At 46.9% G+C, this 19,381-nt stretch overlaps 1 protein-coding gene and 1 long non-coding RNA gene across 2 annotated transcripts in view; both read right to left on the reverse strand.

The window, feature by feature from the left end:
- LOC146396806 (uncharacterized) overlaps positions 1-19,381 on the reverse strand; it is a 769,570-nt gene that overhangs the window by 544,179 nt on the left and 206,010 nt on the right. The window lies entirely within an intron of this gene.
- The window catches only part of NTPCR (nucleoside-triphosphatase, cancer-related), a 30,561-nt gene that overhangs the window by 2,236 nt on the left and 8,944 nt on the right, over positions 1-19,381 (reverse strand). The window contains exon 4 of the mRNA XM_021072791.2: positions 5,628-5,834. Coding sequence (XP_020928450.2) covers positions 5,628-5,834 — 207 coding nt within the window. The remainder of the gene's footprint in view (positions 1-5,627; positions 5,835-19,381) is intronic.

A 19,381-nucleotide genomic window follows, 5' to 3' on the forward strand; every position in this document is an offset into this window, starting at 1 on the left:
CATGCCACTTCTGCCTTCAGAGTCTCTAAGAGCTTACTATGTGCCCCCAAGGACCATGGGGGGGCGGGGGCATCTGGGGCACTTCCTCCTTTATGGACCTTTCATCACTTCTTCTATAAATGGGAGAGAAAGGACAAGACGCTGAGCTGGGACAGGAGGAATGAGAGGAAATGAGAGGGGAGAAGTGAAGAGGGAAATGGGGCGGGGAGGGGGGAAAGAGGAAAGGAAGGCCATGCTGCACCCAGACAGAAAGAACCAAGGGCTCGCTGGAGACACACCGTCCCAGACATCCCTGGGTGGAGGTGGGGGGGCTTCTTTCTCCATCCAGCTACTAAGAGGAGCTGCCGCTAATGGACCACAGGTGATGGACTCAGCAGGGCCACACTGGACAGTCCCCACGTAAAGGGATGAGACACTTGAGGTGATGACACTTGAGGAAGCAGCATCAGCTGGCTGTAGGCAGGACATCTTCCCCTGGGTCATCACTTCCAGTCTCAGCCCTATGATGGAATCCTGGGGGGGGGGCGTCTGAAGTGACGTTTACGGTGACAAGGTGGAGAACCCCGCTCATTACCCCAGATCCTAGTCCTGGACGGGCTGTTTAAGGGGCACAGCCAAGGCCTGCAGGGAAGTAGGACTTCATGGGCATGAGGCTCAGAGGTGACAAGAAAGCACCCCAGGTGTCCTGATGGAGCCCCACTGGAGCTTCAGGGGTTGAGGGGCTGTAGCAGCGAAGTGCCCCCGTGCCTCCCTGCCGCCATGCGTATTTTCATGTGCTTCTTGGTCATTCATCTATCTTTGGAGAAATGTCTTTGCAGATTCTGTGCTCCTTTTTTAATTGGTTTATCTGCCTTTTTTTATTACTGAGTTGTCAGAGTTTATTATATTGAGTTATCTGTATTCTGGGACACACGAGGTCTCTTATCAGATATATGATCTTTAAATATTTTTCCCATCCTGTGGGTTGTCATTTCACCTTCTTGACAGTGTCCTTTGAAGCACAAAAACTTTCAATTTGGGTGCAGTTCAATTTATCTGCTTTTTTCTTGTTACCTGTGCTTTTGGTGTTGTATCAGAAAAGACTCTTCCTGACCCAAGTTTTCAAATATTAACTCCTATGTTTTCTTCTAAGAGCTGTATCATTTTCATTCTTAAATTTGGATCTATGACCTATTTTGAGTTAATTTTTGTGTCTGATGTGAGAATAAGGGTCCAACTTCATTCTTCTGCACGTGGATGTCCAGTTTTCCAGCACCATTTGCTGCAGCATCTTTTGTTGAAGATCAGCTGATCACTGATGGAAGGGTTTATTTCTGGACCTTCAACTCCATCCCAACGATTTAGTGTCTATCCCTGTGCTAGTACCTCACTGTCTTGATTACTGTAGCTCTGCATAAGTTCTGAAATCAGGAAATATGAATCTTCCTTTTTTTAGCTGGGTTCTTCGAACCAAATTTTAGAATTAGCTTGTCAATTTCTACCAAAAAACCCCTGCCTGCTGACTTTTGACCTAAGGTTGGCAAGTGCACTTTTGCTCCTGTATCTACACAAGTCTGTGACCCAGAAACAGCAAAAGATCCATGGTCGGGAAGGGTAGGTCTAAAAGCCTCCAAACTGGTGGGAAGCTGGGCCCTGGTTCCCATTATTCTTGTGATCTTACAACCCATGGGCAAAAACTAAAAGAATAAAAACTGCTTTATGGAAAATGAAAAGTTTAAATAGCTCTGAATTCGGAGTGGTAGAATATAGCCTTTAGTTATAGTAACACTTTCATAAAATAGAAAAAAGAAGTAATTTCTAGGACTCTTAAAGTGATCCGAACCACTGGTACCCACGAGGGTAACTCAGCAGGTTTTGGGGTCTGAATCCTGAGCCCCACTAAGTGCATGACCCTGGACAAGGCCCGCTGGCTCTGATAACCAGGCTGCCGTGATGTCCTGGGCACTGATGGACCTTGGCATCACCTCCAGGTGCCCCAGGACTTGGAGGCCACCCTGTATCTTGACCCCGTGTCTCTCTGTCCCCTCAGCTGACAACCTGCTCCAGCACCTCCATCAAGGAAACATTTCCAGGGAAATCAAATGAAATATGCTTTTGAAATGCCACCAACATGACTGAACTCTCATTTTTTTTTTTTATTATAAGTGATGGGCAGGGGTAGGACGAAAGTTTCCACATCACCGAGTACCACAGGTTTGCTCTTTTCTTGGGCAATTTCTAATGCTCCACCTTCTAGTTCACTGGTTCTGTCTTCAGCTATCTCTGCTCTGCTGGTTGGTCTGTCCACAAACCTCTTTATCAGTTACTACATCCTAAGTTCTGAAGTTTTCATTTGATTCTTCGTTATAGTGTCCATATCTTTGTGAAACCTTTTGATTTCTTGGCTGGGATTTTCTATTTTTCATTTCTTTCAAGTGGGTTTATAACTGATGGCTGAAGCACTTTTGTGATGGCTGTTTGAAAATCTCTGTCCTGTAATTCCAACATCTGTGTCATCTTGCTGTTGGCTGTTTTGCTTTTTCACCCAGGGTGACCTTCCTGGTTCTTGGCATGACAACTGTGTCTCTCGGGCTCTACCTGGGGTCCCCAGCCAGCACATGCTCCTCCTCCACCAGTCAGGTCTCCTTATGTCTGATCCATGATGTCCCACTGATCGGGAGGAGGGACAAGGAAGAGTGTGTCTATTCCACTTTGTCTCGAGCTGGGAGTGTCCTCAGATGCTTTCTGCAAAGAAAGGCTCTGTTCACCTGACCTACTAAGCACAATGGTCGAGCTCATACAAGTAACTTTGAAACTTATACTTTCCCCCATGTCAGGAGCTCAGTCCCATCCCCACAGCCCGTACATGCTCACTTTAGCACAGAAAGGCTGCCTTCCCCACTGCCCAGAATGTAGTTCCTTATCTGGAATGTTCTCCGTTCTTTCCTCTACTGCCCCATCAGAAAGCCACCCAAGAACCACTCCTTTCCAACCCCTCTCCCTACTCCTCCTGTTCACGCAAGTCTCCTTACCTCCAGATTTTAACTCTCCCATGGTCTGTTTTTCTTGAGGAAAGGGAACCTGCCTCACATGTGCTTTATCATAAACTAAGTGCTGAATGCAAATGATGCTCCAAAAATGAATTCGGGTAACTATGCTGCTTATTAGAAAGGGAAAGAACCGAAGAAATCTCTAATCCAACCCCTAAATCTGCAGATAAGGAGAATCAGATTCTTCATGTATAAAATACACACAGAAAAGATCACATGAGCCCCAAAGGGACACAAGACAGACAAGAATAACGGGGTATGTGAGTCCTTTTCTTTTACATAATTAACCAAAAGTTAATTGCTTTATTTATACATCATTAGGAGCGATGATTACCTTGCCTAGAGAATAGCCTCCTAGCTTAGAGGAGAAAGTGCAGGATTGTCTTAAGACCCAACACTTGTTTCTGGAGGTAACAGTCAACTCCCCTCAACCCCATTTTAGGACTATTACATTCCTTTGCAGAAAGAGCCAATCCCTGGGGTTCAGCGTCAGCGGTTTCCCAGCCTTCCAGCCCGGAAGCTATCTGGCCTGAAAATTAATTGTCTTTCATCTTTCACTAGTCATTGACTCTATTTCCACAGAAATTAGAATCACAACCAAAAACTCAGACAGGGAGGCCATGCAAAGTAAGGAACGGAGAAGGCAACAAGGGCCCACATCCACCACAGGAGTGAGCTTGCGTGGCTCTCAGGCCCTGGTTCACGGTCAGCGCTTTGGAGGGAACTTCCCTGACCACCAGCCCCCTCTACCACAGTGGCCCGGTTTACCAGCTTTGCCTGTGTCCATATCTGAAATTCCCTAACTGCTTGCTTACATTTCTGTTATCAAGCCCCTCCATTAGCATGTCAGCTCCAAGGGGACAAGGACTTGCCAGTCTTGTTCTGCACCGAGGCTCAGTGCGAGGCATAGGAGCTGCTCAATCCGTATTTACCAAGTAAGTGAGAGGACAAATGAAGGAAGCTGTGCACACACACATTTCTCCAAGTCTGGCTGGTCTAACCCTAATGGCTGTCTACTGTCCCCAAGGTACCCCTGAACACTTTGGTGACATGGGGATGCCTCACCAGGGCCAGGTGGCCATGGTGACATTGACCAGCAATGGGAAATGCTCACTTGGACTACGCACCTGGAGTGCACGCCCCACCTTCCCCACTAGAGTGGCCCCGCTAGCCCTTCCTGGCACCTGCAGGGGGGTGGGGGGAGGGGATGAGCAGAGTGATGTGGCTGTCACTGATGCAAACTGAGGTGGCACAGGGAAGACAGCATCTGGGGAGAAAGGAGACAGGGAGACAACAGAAGAGAAATGCAAGAAGGTGGGACAAGCGCCAGCAGGGCCATCAGAACCCTGATGACGGCTCAGACACTGCCACTGAGCACTCTCACTTTGCACGTGTGTCCATCACGGGGCTCCTCCCTCTGCAGGCCCCTGGGGACCCCAAGGCCATGTTCAGACTATCAGTTCAGGGTGGGGCATCTTGCCAGCTCCAGGGTGATGCCCTCACTGCTGGTCTGCAAACCTCACTCTGCCTAATGAGACCCTCACTGTGCTGTTCACGTGGCCACTGCAGACTTGGCCTGTGGCCAGTGTGGCTGAGGGAAAGCTCTCTCCAATGTAGTGCAAATGTAAACAGCCACATGCGGCTACTTTCCATGGACTGGGCAGCACAGGCAGCATGTTCCCACCCCCTGGGAAGCTCTCTGGATGGTGCTGCTCTACAGAGTTTGGAAGCTGTGCTTGGAACTGTAGCCACAGCAGCCTCTCCCCACCAGCAGGTTTCAAAGGGAAGCCTCTATTTTTCAAAATTTTTTTTATTTTTTATTTTTTACTTTTGGCTGTGCCCATGGCACGTGGAAGTTCCCAGGGCAGGGATCAAACCTGTGCCACAGCAGTAACCCAAACCGCTGCAGTGACTACGCCAGATCCTTAACCACTAGGTCACCAGGGAACTCCACAGGGAAGCCTTTAAAATGAAACAGCAGGAGCTCCTGTTGTGGCTCAGTGGTTAATGAACCCAACTAGTATCCATGAGGATGTGGGTTCAATCCCCGGCTTCGCTTGGTGGGTTAAGGATCCCACATTGCCGTGAGCTGTGGTGTAGGTCACAGCTATGGCTCGGATCTGGCATTGCTTGTGGCTGTGGTGTAGGGCAGCAGCTATAGCTCCAATTCAACCCATAGCCTGGGAACCTCCATATGGTACGGGTACAGCCCTAAAAGGACAAATAATAATAATAATAAAATGAAACAGCAGTTATTTGCCTCTGTCTCCCACCCTGACCATCACCCTGGGAAGAGATGCGCTCAAACTGGGAGCACAGCTGCCTAGCGTCTCTGATGCTGGAGAGCCCTGGTGCAGGCAGGAGGGGGAACCGCAGGAGGAGCCAGGCCCCTCGGGAGGCTCCCCATAGGCAAGTCTACTTTGTCAGCGACTAAGGGTCTAATTCTAGTTCTATAAGGGAGCAGAAAGTCAGACTCATTGATATTCTAGCATAAGGGGAAAAGTCATAGTAACTCAGAGCCAAAGGAGCTCTTTTGAGCCTTGTGCTCTCTCAGGAACCTGCTCCATCTCTTTGAGGCCAAAGGCCTGGAGTACTCACACTCAACACTTTAACGTCGTTTCTTGTTCTGATCTCTTCCACGAGAGCCAGCGGCTTTCCTTTGGGTACAGGGATGGTGCCAAGGATGACGGTACCCGGAGTGGACAGGGTCTGGCGGACAGCCTGGATGAATGGCTGGCTGAAGAGCTCCATCTTCCCCACTTCATCAATGACACACACTCTCTGCCCCGGGCTGTTGGAACCCGCCTGAGGATGACAAAGACAGCGACGGGGACAGCAGGTCACATGAGGCAAAGGGCCCATGGGTCCCTGTGCCATCACTCGCCAGCTGCAGTCACAGCAGGGGAGGCAGCCCTGCTTCCGGAGTCGGGGTGGACTCCCCGTCCACACGGAGCAGCCAGGTGGCAAATGAATCAAGGAGAGCTCCCGTGGAGACCCCAGCCCCCAGGGAATCCAAGTCCCTGAGCACCCAGTTTTCCTGGCAAGTTTCACTCCCCTAGAATAGTCTCTATATTTACACATACCCAGGGAATAAGCAGGACCCAAGTGCCTCACGTCTAAAAGAAATGAGACAGCAAGCCTGGAAGCCCCTATTAGTAACACTGGCCTCTTTTCTTTGGTTTTGAGTTGTGTGAGATTATGAGATTCCCCTTCTGCCAGGAGCAGCCAAGCACTGTGGGCAGACCCTGTGTGTTTCATCATCTGCACTACTAGGGTCGGGAAAGAAGGGATCATTAAAAGGAGTCCTAGGTTAAAAAAAAGAAAAAAACCAGCAAGCAGGTCATGCCCTTTAAATCTCAGATTCCCTTTCTAATGACTTTATGCCTATGGACACTTCCACTACGTCCTTGAAGACCCCACTAGGAACAGGCACAGATGCCAGCTTCCAAGGGTCCTAAGGATCCCCAGCTCCTGGGATGGGCACCTTGTATAGACCCCTTCCCCACAGTGCCAGGGCACATCTGTGTGGTCACCAGAGTATGATGGAAGGGATGGTGACACTTCTGTGAGTAGGGGGAAAGATGCTGCTGCAATGTTGGTCTCAATCTCTATCTATCCACTATCTATCCATTCTATCAACCCTATCTATCTATCCATCCATCCATCCCATCTATCTCTCTATCCATCCATCCATTCTATCTATCCACCTACCTGATCTCTCTCTCTCTGTCCATCCGTCTGTCCATCCATCCATCCATCCACCCATCCATCCCAGATCACTTGCTTTTGGGGAAGATGCCTGCCATGCTGCAAGGACTCGCAAGCACCTGAAGTGAGGTCCAGGTGATAAGGAACGAAAGCTTCAAGTCAGCAGCTGTGACAGTGAGCTTAGAAGCCACAGGGCACTGCAGTCTCACGAGACTGAGCCTGAACTACCAGCTAAGCTATCTCTGGATTCCTGGCCCAGGAAAACTGTGTGACATAACAACTTTGTTGCTTTAAGTTGCTAAATCTTGGGATAAGCTGTTACACAGCAATAGATAATGAATACACATGTCCTCTCTAGAAAGCCTTCCCAGAGCCAGCTAATAAAACCCTGAATAGTTCTTCCACAGCAGGGACACAAAAGAACAAACAACAAACACTTCAGTGAATGTGACAGACATATTTTACATATCTCTGCATAAATGATTGTTTTGAACACTGTACATAAAGCTGGTTTACAAAATCCTTTTCATTGTGGTTCCTATGAACTCCTTAAACAGTGACATCAAAACATTCTCAGAATGCATGGCTGAGTTGAGCTAGACCATGCTCGCATTCCAAATCCCAAAGCTGTAAGAGTGGCTGCAGGTGGGGTGCGCGGGGTGATCAGTGACCAATGGGACCGAGGGCACGTCCTGGAACCTCACACGGGCGCAGAGGGCAGGATGCTGTCAGAGAGCTGAGAGACTAGGAGTCAGAGGGGACCACACAAAGTGCGTGAGGGTCTGCTGACAGTGCGGGGTCAGGAAGACAGTGGGGTAATACGAGATTGGAGGGAAGCACGAGAGCAGTGGCTTTCCAACTTGTATGTAAGTGGTTCTCTTTTAATTTTCATACTTACTATCAAGTACTATAACATATTTTCCCACTTACTGGCAGAAAGACCAGGAAGGGGTCCACTGTAATCACGAGAGGTCTAACCACAGCATATGAAAGTTCCCAGGCTAGGGGTCCAACCGGAGCTATAGCTGCTGGCCTACACCACAGCCACAGCAATGCAGGATCCGAGCTGCATCTGTGACCTACACCGCAGTTCACAGCAATGCCGATCCTTAACCCACTGAGCAAGGCCAGTGATGGAACCTGCATTCTCATGGACGCTTGTTATGTTTATTACCGCTGAGCCATGATGGCAACTCCAACGTACTTCATGTTCACCTCTCAGCTGAGCTCCTCTGCGAGTGCTTATAATACACAAAGACACTTGCCTCACCTCCTAGGAGCAAAGACCAGGTTCTGCTCATCCTTTCCTTTCCTGTGGAGTTGAAGGGTTCAAAGCTGGGCGGAGACAGCCCATGCCACCCTCCGCTGATGGGGGGAAGGCGGCAGCGAGTGTGGAGGAAACCATGGCTTCAACATTTTCTTCAAAAATGAATGCCAGGAGTTCCTGTCCTGGCTCAGCTGAAACGAATCTGACTATCACATGAGGATGCAGGTTCAATCCCTGGCCTCACTCAGTGGGTTAAGGATCCAGCATTGCCATGAGCTGTGGTGTAGGTCCCAGATGCAGCTCGGATCTGGTGTGGCTGTGGCTGTGGCATAGGCCAGTGGCTACAGCTCCAATGTGATCCTTAGCCTGGGAACCTCCATATGCCCCGGGGGCAGCCCTAAAAAGACAAAGACAAAAAAAAAAAAAAAAAAGAATGCCAGGAGTTCCCGTTGTGGCTCAGTGGAAATGAATCTAACTAGTATCCATGAGGATGTAGGTTCGATCCCTGGCCTCGCTCAGTGGGTTAAGGATCCAAGGTTGTTGTGAGCTGTGGTATAAGTCACAGCTCGGTTTAACTTGGGGTTGGCTCGGATCCCAACCTGCTGTGGCTGTAGTGTAGGCCAGCAGCTAGAGTTCCGATTTCCACCCCTAGCCTGGGAATCTCCATATGCCATGGGTGTGGACCTAAAAAAATGAATGCCAAACTTAGGAGAAAGAAAACAACTATTAGACACCTGTTTATTAGCATAAAAACAGACAATCCCATGACGGCCAACCATTCCAACCGGCCTGACTCTGATCAAGGGGTGTTGGGAGTATTTTGCCACCACCAGAGACCATGAGTATCGGTGGACATTGTCCTTCCAGCAGCCACTGTCTGAACACCAAACAGACTCCATTCTAGCACATCAAAATGATGGTTGTCAAAGTGGTCCATTCAGACAAAAAAAAGCAACTTGAAAGGATGTGTGAGCACCTGTGTCTGAGAGCTCAGTGGCTGCACATACGTCGGGGATCAGCCCCCTCCCACCTTTCTCCACGATGCTCACCCACGAGAGCTTCCCGACGTCACTGAAACCTCTGCACAAAGACACCTGGATGCACCGGCATACATCATTTTCTACCAAGTGGAAGTACTCGTTTTGTTTTTATTTTTCTTTTTAGGGCCACACCCTCAGCATATGGAAGTTCCCAGGCTAGGGGTCCAATTGAAGCTACCTACGGCTGCCAGCCTACACTGCAATTCACAGCAATGCCAGATTCCTAACCCACTGGGCAAAGCCAAGGATGGAACCCACATACTCATAGATACTAGTCGGGTTTGTAACCTGCTGAGCCACAACAGAAACTTCCTGGAAGTGCTCATTTTAAAACCTCAGCTTATATGAAATCCTCTTTCTCTCCAGAATTATTGACTTTTATTATCCAAGAACTACAGGAATCTCAACATCTGAGACTTTTAATGAAAAACTGAGTTGTTTACACTCAGTTGAGATACAAAGATCAGAGGCAAGCCTCTAAAGCCTGTAAACACTCAGCCTATCTAAATAACACATGAACATATATTTGTGAGCTTAATAAAAGAACTATTACGTTCAAAATTGTTTTGGTTCTCTACGAGTGCAAGGAACTTTAAAAGGGAACAAAAATTAAGCCAGGGAAGAGTCATCCAATTTATATCACTCCAAATTCTCTTCTGAGATGCTAAGGACAGAGGTAAGACTTTAGGGCCCAGGTCTGAAAACCATCAGGAGCAGAAGCCTGGCTGCCATCCTGTTTCCGGCCATGGGGATGGATTAAGGAGCTGGCTGTGGTAAAAGCACCGTGCACACTACATGCACACTGTGTGGGGAGCAGCTGTTCTCCTCCCATCCCCTCCCCAGAGGAGGACAGCTCAGGCCGCATCACTGCCCAGGGCAGTTCTCAGTCCTCTGTGCCACTCACTCACCGTGCTTGCATTTCCACTGATGATACATCTTCACTGTCACAAAGAGTGGGAAAGGGAGTTCCCATCGTGGCTCAGCGGAAACCGATATGACTAGTATCCATGAGGAGGCAGGTTCGATCCCTGGCCTCGCTCAGTGGGTTAAGGGTCCGCGGTGTTGCTGTGGTGCAGGTCACAGATGTGGCTCAGATCTGGCATGGCTGTGGCTGTGGCATAAGCTGGCAGCTACAGTTCCGAATTGACCCTAGGCTAGGAACCTCCATATGCCAAAGGTGCAGTCCTAAAAGGAGGCCCCCCCACCCACCCCCCAAAAAAATAAAGAGTAGGAAAAACTTCTTGGTGCAAAGTATACTTGATTTCCTCTGTTGGTTCTGAAGGAGAAGATATCTCCTTGGGATAGAGTCCCAAAACTGCCCAGCCAGGGAGAGAAGTTAGGAATAACTTCACAGCTTTGGTTACATGCTTTCTAGAAAGATTAAATCAATTCAGAGCCACGAGGAAATAGCTTTGTGCCAGTTCTGCCAGAGACCTGAAAACAGTGTGATTCTTTTGGTCCCTTTGTTTAATCTTTACACATACTTTGAAGAAAGAAACTGTAAGCATAAAATAAACAATTTCATTCAACCAAAACACTGAACCAAGAAAAAGCTAATTACAGTCACCTTTGCCTTCGCCTGAATTATTTAAATAATAAATACTTCGGATGGTATTTTTTTTATTTTTATTTTTTGCTTTTTAGGGCCACACTAGTGGCATGCGGAGGTTTCCAGGCTAGGGGTCGAATCGGAGCTACAGCTGCTGCCCTACGCCACAACCACAGCAACGCCAGATCCGAGCCGCATCTTCGACCCACACCACAGCTCACGGCAATGCTAGATCCCCATCCCACTGAGTGAGGCCAGGGATCGAACCCGCAACCTCATGGTTCCTAGTCAGATTCGTTTCCACTGCACCACAAGGGGAACTCCAGGATGGTATTAAGGTGACCTTTTGTTTGTTTGTTTATTTAAAACATCCGACACAAACTGGCTTCCAAGTCCGCATGTCTGGGACAGCAACTACTAAAAGTAATGGCAGCACTGGAGGTGTGCCTAATGGAAGTCCTGCCCCTCAACTGCCCCCAGGTTCTGGGGAAGCTGGAAAGGCGAATGGTGAACACAGCAGCCACAGCTGAGCAAGCCCAAGATTCCTTGACCCTGTTAAGTTATTAGCTAAAAGGCAGGGTTCCAATTAGACGTTTATGTGTGTTTACTCCAAGCTTAAAGTTTCAGCAGTCTGGTGGCATGGAGACCGAGTGTGTCCAGGGAGTAAAATCCCAGGCTGGCAGTCAGGACGAGATGTCTAGACAGCCTAACACACAGCCACCCCGGCCCTTCCCTGCCTGCCAGGAGCTGGCTGTGAGCCCCTCCTGAAGGTCCCCCCAGGGCTCGGCCACCTGAGGCTCTGCCCACGAGGCACAAGAAACAGCTTTGGCACTTCCCAAGCCATGAGAACAATGATCCAGGAACAGAAACAGCAGCTGCTGCCAGCCAGTCTGGAGGGATTAAGAACCCAGGCCTCCTTGTGATCCTGGTGCTCGGAGGGCCAGACTGGACATCTGGGTTCGTGGGTGCCATGGCAGATTTATTGCTGGGTCTGGACCCAGTTTCCAGCAAACACAAATCAGACTGTTGATGTGATAGCCTCCCAAAGTACCCACCCCCCTACTCACTCCATTTCTCAAGAGAAATAAGCTTTAACCATGCCTACGTTCTGTACCTCCTAGCAGCCAGGGACTAGCACATCTACAAGCCCGACAGCCTCAGCCCTATAACCTCACAGGGCAGGTACTGACATATCTACTTCCCAGCTAAGGAATGTAGCCAGTCCCTGACCCAGCACCAGCCCGCATGCAACACCGCCTACACAGCCTCCATGGGAAACAGGAAAGAAATGAGCGTGAGAAAGTCATCTAACCATGAAGAAACCACTCGCCTTGCCAATGAGAAGGAATATGTGTTTCAGCTTCTAGAGCCCTACAGAGGCACAACCACAGACACCCTAATTTTTTTTGATTAATCACTTTATTTTCAATTACTCAACTACATACTGGGGTTCTAGAATAATAATATCACCAGCCTCATCAAGTATAGAGAATGGCCCACTTTCATAGGCAGATGTGCCCTGCAGGTGAAGGGACCTCTGCCCTCCACCAGGAGTTCACCTCTTTGCTCACAGCAGAGAAGACAGGACCAAGGACCCAACATGCACAGCCTTTGCCTTGTGAGCTTGGCTCATGTGACATAAAGCGAGTACTGCATTAAAGTGAGTCGCATGAATTTTTTTGGTTTCTCAGTGCGTCTAAAAGTTACATTTACACAACACTGTAGTCATTTAGTGTGTAATAGCACTGTCTACAAAAATGAGGAGGAGTTCTGTTGTGGCACAGCAGAAACAAATCCAACTAGGAACCATGTGATCCCTGGCCTCGCTCAGTGGGTTAAGGATCTGGCGTTGCTGTGAGCTACAGTGGGGGTAGCAAATGCGGCTCAGATCCTGTTTTTCTGTGGCTGTGGTGTAGGCTGGCAGCTGCAGCTCAGATTTGACCCCGAGCCTGGGAATTTCCATATGCCATAGGTGTGGCCCTAAAAGGCAAATATATATATATTTTATTTAAATATATATATATATATATATATATATATATAGTTATTACAAAAGGCTAACCATCACCAGAGCTTTCATCAAGACACAATCTTTTTGCTGGTGGGGGAGGGTCTCGTGTCAACGTTGCTGGCCAGGGGTCGAACCCACATCCTCATGGACGCCAGTCAGGTACTTAATCTGCTAAGGCACAACGAGAATTCTCTCTGTAGCATGCAATGCTAGTTGACAGCATTTTACCACAGAACTTCTTTCACTTTCAAAATTGGAGTCAGTTCTCCCAAACCCTTCTGTTGCTTTACCAACTAAGTTTATGGAATATTCTCAATCCTTTATTGTCATTTCAACAGTCTTTAGAGAATCTTCACCAGGAGTAGATCCCATCTCAAGAAACTACTCTCTTTGCTCACCATAAGAAGCAATTCCTCATCTGTTAAAGTTTTATCCTGAGATTGCATCAATTCAGCCACATCTGCAGGTTCCACTTTTTTTTTTTTGGTCTTTTTGCCTTTTCTAGGGCTGTTCCTTCAGCATATGGAGATTCCCAGGCCAGGGGTCTAATCAGAGCTGTAGCCACTGGCCCACGACAGAGCCACAGCAACAAGGGATATGAGCTGCATCTGCAACCTACACCACAGCTCTTTAGCAATGCCGGATCCTTAACCCACTGAGCAAGGCCAGGGATCGAACCCACAACCTCATGGTTCCTGGTTGGATTTGTTAGCCACTGAGCCACAACGGAAACTCTAGGCTCCACTTCTAATTTCAGTTCTCTTGCTGTTTCCATCACTTCTGCAGTGATTTCCTCCCCTGAAGTCTTAGATGCCTCAAAGTCATCCATCAGGGTTACAACTGACTTCCTTCAAATTTTTGTTATTGTTGGTATTTTGACCTCTTCTCATGAATCATGAATTTTCTCAATGGCATCTAGAATCAGAATCCTTTCCAGAAGGTTTTCAATTGACTCTGTTCAGATCCAGCAAAGGAATCACTATCTATAGCAGCTATAGCCTTAAAAACAAAAAATAAAATAAAACCTTAAATAACAAGGCTTGAAAGTCAGAATTACTCTTGGATTCCATGGGCTGCAGAATGGATAATTTGTCAGCAGGGATGAAAACAACATAAATCTATAAAACTCATGCATTTCCATCAGAGCTCTTGGATGACCAAGTGCATTTTTTTTTTTTTTTTTTTTTTTTTGCTTTTTAGGGCCACACCTGAGGCATATGAAAGTTTGAAAGTTCCCAGGCTAGGGGAGCTGTAGCTGCCAGCCTACACCACAGCAACTTGGGATCTGAGCCATGTCTGACCTACACCACAGCTCACGGCAACGCCAATCCCCAACCCACTGAGGGAGGCCAGGGATCGAACCCTCATCCTTATGGGTACTAGTCGGATTTGTTTCTGCTGCACCACAAGGGGAACTCCCCGTTTTTAATGAGCAGTAATATTTTGAAAGGAATCTTTTTTCTTTCCCCTGAGCAGTAGGTCTCAACAGTGGGCTTCACATATTCAGTAAGCCATGCTGTAAATAGATGTGCTGTCATCCAGGCTTTGCTATTCCATTTATACAGCATAAGCAGAGGAGCCTAGCATAATTCTTCAGGGCCCTGTGATTTTTTAGTGGCAAATGAGCGATGGCTTTAACTTAAAGTCACCACCTGCATGAGCCCTAATAAGAAAGTCAGCCTGTCCTTCAACACTTTGAAGGCAGGTACTGACTTCTCCTCTCCAGCCATGCAAGTCCTTGATGTCATCGTCTTCTAATGTATGGCTGTTTGGTCTACACTGAGAATTTGTTTAGAGTAGCGGTCTTCTTGAATATCTGAGCTAGATCTTCTGGATCACTTGCTGCAGCTGCTACACCAGCATCTGCTGCTTCACCTTGCACTCTGATGTTGTGAAGCTGGCTTCTTTCCTTAAACCTCATGACCCAACCTCTGCTGGCTTCAGACGTTTCTTTTGCAGCTTCCTCACCTCTCTCAGCCTTTAGGGAACTGAAGAGCATTAGTGCTGTGCTTTGGGTCAGGCTCTGGCTTAAGGGAAGGTTGTGGCTGGTTTGCTCTTCTATCCAGACCACTAACGCCTTCTCCATATCAGCAATAAGTTTGCTTTGCTTTCTAATCATGCATGTGTTCACTGGAGAAACACCTCTAATTTCCTCCAAGAACTTTTCCTTGGCATTCACAACTTGGTTAACTGGCGCAGGAGTCCAAGCTTTCTGCCTGCCTCGGCTTTCAACATGCCTTTCTTGCTAAACTTATTTCTACCTTTTGACTTAAAGTGACTCTTCCTTTCACTTAGAGGCCATTTCAGGGTTAATAACTAGCCCAACTTCAATTTTGCCGCGTCTCAGGGAACTGGGAAGTCCAAAAAGAGGGGGAGAGACAGCGGGAGGGCTGGTCAGTGAAGCAGAAAATACACCCAGCATTTATCGATTAAGTTCACCATCTTACACGGTGGGGTTTGTGGTGCCCCCAAGACAATTTCAATAATAACACCGAGGATCCCTGGTCACAGATCACCGTAACACGTATAATGATCGTGAAAAAGTCTGAAATATTGTGAGAACTACCAACATGTGGCACGGAGAAATGAAGTGAGTGAATGTTGCTGGAAAAATGGCAACAATGAATGAATTTGTTAGTTGCAGGGTGGCCCCAAACCTTCAACTGTAAAAAACGCGGTATTTGTAAAGCCCAATACAACAAAGTCTGCCTGTACTAATTTCTAAATTTTCCTTATAAGCTGTATTTATGATAACTATTTTTTTTGTAATTTCAACTGCTTAGTAAAAATTTTTGATAAAAGCTTGGTATCCTTGATGCCTGATAACCTTTTATTAGAAATTGCCTGAGGGTGATAAAGTTGATTATTTTTGCTACTGTAAAATGGTGATTTTTTCCAACTAATGAGGTAAATGGCTACAAATTGAGAAGTATAGCTTAGACTGGGGGAAAAAAAAAAATCAACCATTATGGGGTTATTTAGTTCGAAATTTGAATGTACAGTGATTCTGTCTGTTTCACCTTACTAGAGAAATTATTTTAAAAGGCAGTAGTTAAATTTGCTTTTCAGTTAAAGCCTCAAGAAAGAGTTATTATCTTAAGACAACCTAGGGAGTTTCCATTGTGGTGCAGGGGAAACAAATCCAACTAGTATCCACGAAGATGTGGGTTCCATCCCTGGTCTCACTCAGTGTGTCGGGGATCCAGTGTTGCTGTGACTGTGGCATAGGCCTGCAGCTGTAGCTGATTTGACCCCTAGCCTGGGAAATTCTGTATGCAAAAAGCAAAAAAAAAAAAAAAAAAGGACAACCTAAAAAAGTTTTTAAAAAATCAGAAATACTAACTAGGAGAAATGTCAATGAGGAAGACAGGCATGGTCATAAAACATCACCTTACTGCTTATTATTTTCAAAGGAAAAGAGTAAACACAGAGTGGAGAAACTGGACAGGTCCTTGATGGGATGAAAGGAACAACGTAGAGTTAAAAAAAAAATAAACAACTGAAAAACTTTTAACCTCATTAGTACCTTAGAAATGCAAATCAAAGGGAAACAATGTGTTTTAGTGTCACAAGTCAGTGCAGTGCTCAGTGTGGGCCGAACTGCAGCTAGACAAACACACGAGCATGCCAGGCACACAGCAAATTCACACCCCTCCGCCTGCCCGGGATCCACTTTGGATCCTCCGAAGGAAAATGATCCTGGCTGGAAAGAAAGGCTGGTGCATAAGGGGGGTTTCCTGCAAAGTGTCCCACACTGAGGGAGTAACAGTTCAATCGGAGATGAAAATCCACACCATGATATATTATGCAACCATTAAAGTATCACAACATTGGAGTTCCCATTGTGGCACAGTGGAAATGAACCTGCTGTCACCATGAAGCTACATGTTTGATCCTTGGCCTCTCTCAGTGGGTTAAGGATCCAACATTACCGTGAGCTGTGGTGTAGGTCACAGATGCGGCTCAGATCTGGTATTGCTGTGGCTGTGGTGCAGGCTGGCAGCTGCAGCTCTGATTTGACCCCTAGTCTGGGAACTTCCATATGCTCTAAAAAGAAAAAAAAAAAAAAGTACCACAGCTTTGAGGATTATCACGTTGTGAGACCATTCCCACGTCAGTCATATTAAAGGAAAAAACCCAAACCTATACAACTATATTTGGTTTTTCCCCCAATTCTGGATGGTTATAATAAACAAACTAAGTATAGAAAAAGGGCAGAAACAAGATATGCTAAAAAATGGTTAACTCAATGATAAGACCAAATTATCCACATTTTCCTTTCTTATACTTTTTACAAATTTCCTACCTTAAGGATGTGGTATTTTAATACTCAAGGAAACAGTAAATGTTGTCAAATAAGGAAAGATGTCACCATTGAATGACAAAAACATCAGCACTAGTCAACTCTATAAAGGACTTTCTAAAAGCCTTACTAAGGGTAGGATGTTTACAATCTACTCTCTACTTATGTCCCCTGTGCCCACCCTGGTGGACTGGCCTCCGCTCCATCCTGAGGAAAAGCAGCAGGGGCCCCAGGGAAGGGTGGGCCTCCTCCCCCCAGGCCCCTCCCAGGCCTCCAGCTGCTGCTTCCCACCTCCCAGACACATTCTTACTCCTCAGCACTCAGGCACAGCCCTGCTGGCTGCATCAGAGTTTTCCTTATGCTTTTCACAGTTTTTTATAAAACAACTCAAAGTATTTTTCACACATACTGAAATTTCTTTTTCTTTTCTTTTTTTTTTTGGTCTTTTTGTCTTTTTAGGGCTGCACCCGTGGTATATGGAGGTTCCCAGGCTAGGGGTCCAATCAGAGCTGTAGCCACCGGCCTAGGCTAGAGCCACAGCAACGCCAGATCTGAGCCTCATCTGCAACCTACACCACAGCTCACAGCAACGCTGGATCCTTAACCCACTGAGCAAGGCCAGGGAATGAACCCTTGTCCTCATGGATGCTAGTCAGGTTCATTAACCAATGAGCCACGACAGGAACCCCTATACTGAAATTTCTTATACATAAAAGAGAACTTCAGGAGTTCCCATCATGGCACAGCAGAAATGAATCAACTAGGAACCATAAGGTTGCGTGTTCCCAATTGCATGTCCCAATTCCTTTTCCTTTCTTTGTCCCCCAAAAATATGAGATGGAAGAAAATTTTCTGCTCCAGAAAAGAAACTCATGAGCTTGACTGGGTAAGAACATGCAGCCTGGGAACTTTTCTTTTCCTACCTAGAATGTGAAAGTCTGGGTTTGGTAATCAAAGTATAAAATATTGAGAGTCTGTTTTTCTTTCTTTTTTAATTAAAAAAAAAAAAAAGAGTCAAGTTCTTTTTCCGGTCAGCACACAATTTCTTATATAATCCTGCAGCTAGACATTAAGTGTGTCTGTGCTCACTGCTCTCCCAGGAGTATCTGCTCCAAGCAAGGTAAATAAAAGTCAATTTTTGGTATTGATCCCACAGCCAAAGTCAGAGTCTTCACCTGGAATCTCATTTGAAGTATTTCACCCGCCTCATGACTTAAGTAGAGAGGCATGTACTTCATGGGAAAAGAACTAGAGAGAAAAACCTCATGTTTTCTGACTGCTTCTGTGCAACCCAACAGGCCAAGGGTCTCCAGCACAGGGAAGGAGGGAATCCCAAGAGTAAGAAGTTAGGAAAGGTGGGGGGAGCAGGCAGGGGATGAAGCAAAGGCACAGGTGGGCTTCGAGGAGCAGCAACTGCAACCAAAACACAGCACAAGATCCTGCCAGCCCTTGAAGGCAGACATTGCCCCAGGCACCTACCACAGCCCTCCACCAAGCACGTCAGCAGAGCCCTGAATATCAAAAGAGAGAAGAGAGGCCAAGATACACGGCAAGTGCCAAGGGCCAAAGGCTGGGGAGCAGCTGAGCCTGCAAGGGGGAGAATGGGGAGGAGAGGCAGGGGCCAGAACACCCGGACAGCACAGCTTCCAGGCCACAGGAGGACCATGGACTCGACTGCTGGTGCTATGGAGACCTCTGGAAAGTTTATAAAGAATTGCTTCCTGATTGATCCCTGGCCTCGCTCAGTGGGTTAAGGATCTGGCGTTGCTGTGAGCTGTGGTGTAGGTCGCAGACACGGCTTGTATCCCACGTTGCTGTGGCTGTGATGTAGGCTGGCAGCAGGCACTCCAATAAGACCCCTAGCCTGGGAACTTCCATATGCCTCGGTGTGTGGCCCTAAAAAACAAAACACAACAAAAAAGAATTGCCTCCCGAGACAGGTCTGTCCTATTCAATTTTCACAAAAGCAAATCAACGTAGTAAGTCTCTAACAGATTAGATATAACCCACATTCCTTAATATGGTCCACAGGGACCCCACATCCAGCAGCCCTACCCACCTTACTCTCCCCATGTACCTCCTTCCCCACCCGTTCCTGCCTGGGGCCTGCCCGTCATCTACAACATTCTCCCCAGACCCCCCAGTACAACACCACGATATTCTCCATCTTTTCATTTCAGTCCAAATGTCACCTCCTCAGAGCTCCTTCCTACTCACAGATTTCAAGTCGGCTCCTCTTGCCTCTCAGAGCACCCTGCTTTTAATCCTAACAGTATTTATGACAATTACACATTCATTCAATGTCTACATTTCCCACCTGAATGAGAGTTTTGAGAGAGTTGAAAATGTGTTTTCTTCATGTCTGTTTATCCAGGATTTGATAAATATTTTATGAATGAAGGTAAAAAACAAGTGATATATATAATCAACAAAACCAAAAGTTGGTTCTTTGAAACAATCGACTAAATTGACAA

The sequence above is a fragment of the Sus scrofa genome, chromosome 14, assembly GCF_054392235.1.
Source record: "Sus scrofa isolate SSC_HxYL_T2T_F1_AM1 chromosome 14, Sscrofa_HxYL_maternal_Yorkshire_Landrace_v2.0, whole genome shotgun sequence".
Lineage (NCBI taxonomy): Eukaryota > Metazoa > Chordata > Mammalia > Artiodactyla > Suidae > Sus > Sus scrofa.